Source organism: Nicotiana tomentosiformis, chromosome 12 (genome assembly GCF_000390325.3).
Source record: "Nicotiana tomentosiformis chromosome 12, ASM39032v3, whole genome shotgun sequence".
NCBI lineage: Eukaryota > Viridiplantae > Streptophyta > Magnoliopsida > Solanales > Solanaceae > Nicotiana > Nicotiana tomentosiformis.
The window spans coordinates 98,933,851-98,938,136 of NC_090823.1; the positions used below are offsets into that span (position 1 = coordinate 98,933,851).

The 4,286-nt window shown below is 46.3% G+C and overlaps 1 protein-coding gene across 1 annotated transcript; it reads left to right on the forward strand.

Annotated features, from left to right (window-relative positions):
• Window positions 1–3,211: 3,211 nt before the first annotated feature.
• On the forward strand, window positions 3,212–3,628 carry LOC138903105 (uncharacterized). Its single transcript, XM_070191020.1, has one exon. It carries the CDS (start codon window positions 3,212–3,214, stop codon window positions 3,626–3,628), a length of 417 nt encoding a protein of 138 aa, XP_070047121.1.
• Window positions 3,629–4,286: the final 658 nt, after the last annotated feature.

Sequence of the window (4,286 nt, forward strand, 5' to 3'; positions counted from 1 at the left end):
GCGGCTTCGTCGACCTGCACAGTTATATATATCAGCTTTTAGGTATGTTTACCCCATAGATAAGAGAGACGTTATTTTCAAACGATTCAGAATATGGCCTCATCGGCCTAAGTTGTGGGTTACCTCTCCAGATTTCACAGTAACAGAGTTGTACGCTCGGGACGAGTGTGGCACCGAGTGCGGACCATGCCTCTTCAGGTTTGGGGTATAACACGGGGGCTTCGAATAATGCAAACAGACGAGATCCAATTCCTCCTGGTGCTCCCGCGAATCAAACAACGCAGAGGGTCGATAACAATCCTAGGGGTGAAGTTGGCTACGTTAGGGTAGGGGGAGCGAATCCAGCCTCAATAATAAGAACGATCCTTTCAAGAATGAACCTTTACTGTTTATGATAGAAGTCAACGCCCGCATGGACCAAATCCCGGGCGCGCCACCAGTGCTGAAAGGTCCGGACTCAAAAAATTATCTCCTTATGAAATTGAATTTATGTTGCTAAAGAAATTTGGAGAAACCCTCACGAGGGGAGCCTTGACGTGGTATTCGTTGTTACCCGAGCATTCCACAGACTTCTTTAAAATGCTCGCGGACTCTTTCATCAAGGCTCATGCCGGGGCCAGAAAAGTACAAACCCGAAAGGCCGACATATTCGGGATTGCACAAAGAGAGTCCGAGCTGCTACCCGATTCCAGAAGGAGAGAATGTTTCTCCCGGCTGTCCCAGATGAATGGGCAGCTGAAGCGTTCACCAAGGGATTGAATCCGAAGAGGTCAGATGCTTCCCGAAAATTGAAGGAAAGCCTGCTCGAGTTTCAAGCAACAACCTGGGCAGATATCCACAACCGGTACGAATCAAAAATAAGGATCGGAGATGATTAGGTTGGCTTTCCATCGCCGACCAAAGGACGAGAAAAGAACAGAGAAACATCAAAGAATGATTATGATATGGATAGACGGACTTCGAGGGGACGGGTTTTGCCTAACGAACGGACCGAAGGCCGCAACAGAGGTTTCTGGACAGCGGACAGGTTCGCCGTTGATAGGAGGACTGATCGCGGTCGGAACAATCAATCACTGCAGGATAAATAAGCGTCAGGGTCACGAGATCCTTCTTACCCCAAGTTATCAGAATTCAACTTCAACGTCAGTATAATGGAATTTGTGCCAGCCATGAGAAACATCAAAGAAGCACGGTTCCCGAAACTGATGAGATCTGAACCTAGCCAGAGGGATCCCAACTTGTGGTGTGAATACCACGGGACGAATGGCCACCTGACAGGGGACTGCCGACACCTCTGGGAAGAAGTGGCAACATTATTGAAGAATGTTTCATGACATTGTAAGCCCGAGAGACCAGAGAGGTTAGTGACTAAGTGAGGCTGAGGGCTTGATTGTGAGTGATATTTATGGAATCGGGCTGCACACCGCAGCATATTTTATTAATTTATGCCCGGATCTGGCTTATTATAGCATTTCAGATGGATCTACCCCTCCGGAGTCTAACACCCACAGTGAGCGCAACTGCTATTTATATTTGGGCTGGATCTTCCGTGGGCTGGATTTGCCCTATACAGTACTGAGTGACTGACTATCAGTTATTGTTTATATTGAGGGTTGGATATGACATACACAGTATAGAGTGATTGAGTACTTTGAGAGTGTGCGCACGTGAGGCTTTCATTGTGTTGCATCACATACGACATGTACATTATATAGAGATGTCATATTCCTCATATCATTCAGATTTGATCTATTTTTACTTGTATTGGGTTTAACTGTTGAACTTGAAAACATGCCTACATTTCTGTACTGTTAATTCCATATTGAACTGTACATGCTTAGCTCGTCACTACTTTCAGTCCAATAGTTAATCTTGTTACTTACTGAGTTGGTTGTACTCACGCTACACTCCACACTTCGTGTGTAGATCCAGGTATTACCAGACACGGTGGGTGTTGATTATCTGAGCAGCTTGATCATTTGGAGATTTTGAGGTAGCTGCCCGGCGTTCACATACCTTGACTCTCCCTCCATATCTTTCAGTTTTATGTATTTAGTTTCAGTTTTTCATAGACAATATTTTTAGACTCTTATTGTATAGACGTTCATGTACTCCGTGACATCCAGATCTTTTGGGAGGATTCTTGTATTGGGTTTCGAGGTTCATATCTGGTATTTTGTGAAATTCTTAATTATCTAAACTTACTTTTGCATATTTGAGTTTCTTAAAAATGTTGGTATGTGTGAGATATCGTCTTGCCTAGTACTATGATAGACACCATTACGACAAGTCGAGTGTTGGGTTGTGACAAGTTGGTATCCGAGCCTAGGTTACATAGGTCTCACGAGTCATGAGCAGGTTTAGTAGAGTCTTGCGGATCGGTACAGAGACGTTTATACTTATCTTTGAGAGGCTGTTGAACCCTTAGGAAACTTCACATTCTTGTATTCTTGTCGTGCAGATTTGTTGATTCCGATAACTAAACTTCTAGTATTCTATTATCTCACAGATGGTGAGGACACGTGCTACCGAACAAGATGGACAACCACCAGTACCACTGGCTAGGGACATGAGAGGACGATGTCATGGTAGGGGCAAAGGTGTGGCCAGCTCAAGTATCAACTGTGCCCATTGTGGTTCTAGCCCTTCGGGAGGCTTTGGATTAGATTTTAACTATGTGTACCAGCCTTGCTTAGGCGATTTGTACTCCGGCCGTAACAGCCACTTCTCAGGCCGGGGGAGGAATTCAGACTCCCGCCGTCCGTACTCTATAGTAGATGATACAGGGACTTCAAAAATCGGGGGTACCATTAGCCAAGCCGGTTGCAGCTGCTCATGCCCAGGTGGGTCCCGTTATGACTGATGATGAGCAGAAGAGACTAGAGAGATTTGGGATACTCCAGCCTCCATCATTCAGTGAGGCTGAGTCTGAGGATGCCCAGGACGTTTTGGACAGGTGCCAACGGATTCTTCACACGACAGGTATTCTGGAGACTAGTAGGGTCTCATCACTACTTTTTAGTTTACTGGGGCTGCCTTCAAATGGCGAGAGGCTTATGAGATACGCATGCTGGTCGGTGCAACACCACTTACATGGAATGAGTTCTCTGTTCTCTTCTTGGAGAAGTTCGTGTCGCAGTCTCGCAGGGAGGAGCTGCGCAGACAGTTTGAGTAGCTATGTTAGGATGGCATGTCTGTGACGCAGTACGAGATGAGGTTTATAGAGTTGGCTCATCACACAGTTTGGTTGGTTCTCATTGATAGGGAGAGGATTAAGAGGTTTATTGATGACCTCACATATCAACTACAGTTGCTTATGACTCGGGAAAGTGTATCTGGTGCTACTTTTGACAAGGTGGTTGACATTGCTCAGCAGATAGAGATGGTCCATAGTCATGAGCGTGAGGAGAGGGAGGCCAAGAGGCCTCAAGGTTCGGGTGGTCCCAGTGGTGTTCCTTCTGGGGGACAGTCTTACTACAACAAGGGTCATCCTTATAGGCCCGCTCAGATGGCTCGTCCAGCTCATGGTGGTACATCATCTAGTCATGGTTCATACACTGCCCGTACGGGTCAGTCATCTCTCAATGCTCTTCCAGCTCAGAGTTCATCCCGTGCACCATCAGTTTAAGGTTCATTTGTACCAGGTTCTTCTGATAGTTATTCTGGTTCTCATTGTCCGCCTCAGTATTTGCCACCATTCTCCGAGAGGGGATGTTTTGAGTGTGGAGAGTTGGGTCATGTGAATAGGTTCTGTCCCCGCCTTACGAGAGGTCCAGTTCATCAGAGGAGTTAGGTCACGACTTTAGCACCAGTTACTTCACCAGCCGCCCAACCAGCTTGGGGTGGGGATCAGGCAGCTAGGGGTTGCCCTATAGGGGGAGGCCGATCAGGTGGCGACCAGGACCGATTCTATGCTCTTCCTGCCAGACCAGATGTCGTTGCTTCAGACACGGTGATCACATGTATCGTCTCAGTATGCCACAGAGATACTTCTGCATTATTTGACCTTAGTTTCACTTATTCGTATGTATCATCATATTTTGCTTGTTAACTGGATATGCCCCATGAGCCCTTAGTCTCATATGTTCATGTATCTACGCCGGTGGGCAATCTATTATTGTGGATCGTGTATATCGGTCATATGTAGTGACTATTGGGGGATTGGAGACTAGAGTTGATCTCTTATTGCTCGGTATGGTTGATTTTAACGTGATTTTGGGTATGGATTGGTTGTCTCCATGTCATGCCATTCTGGATTCTCATACTAAGACCGTGACATTGGCGCT

Coding starts and splice junctions, on each gene's coding strand:
- LOC138903105 (XM_070191020.1), top strand. CDS start 3,212: ATGAGGTTTATAGAGTTGGCTCATCACACAGTTTGGTTGGTTCTCATT.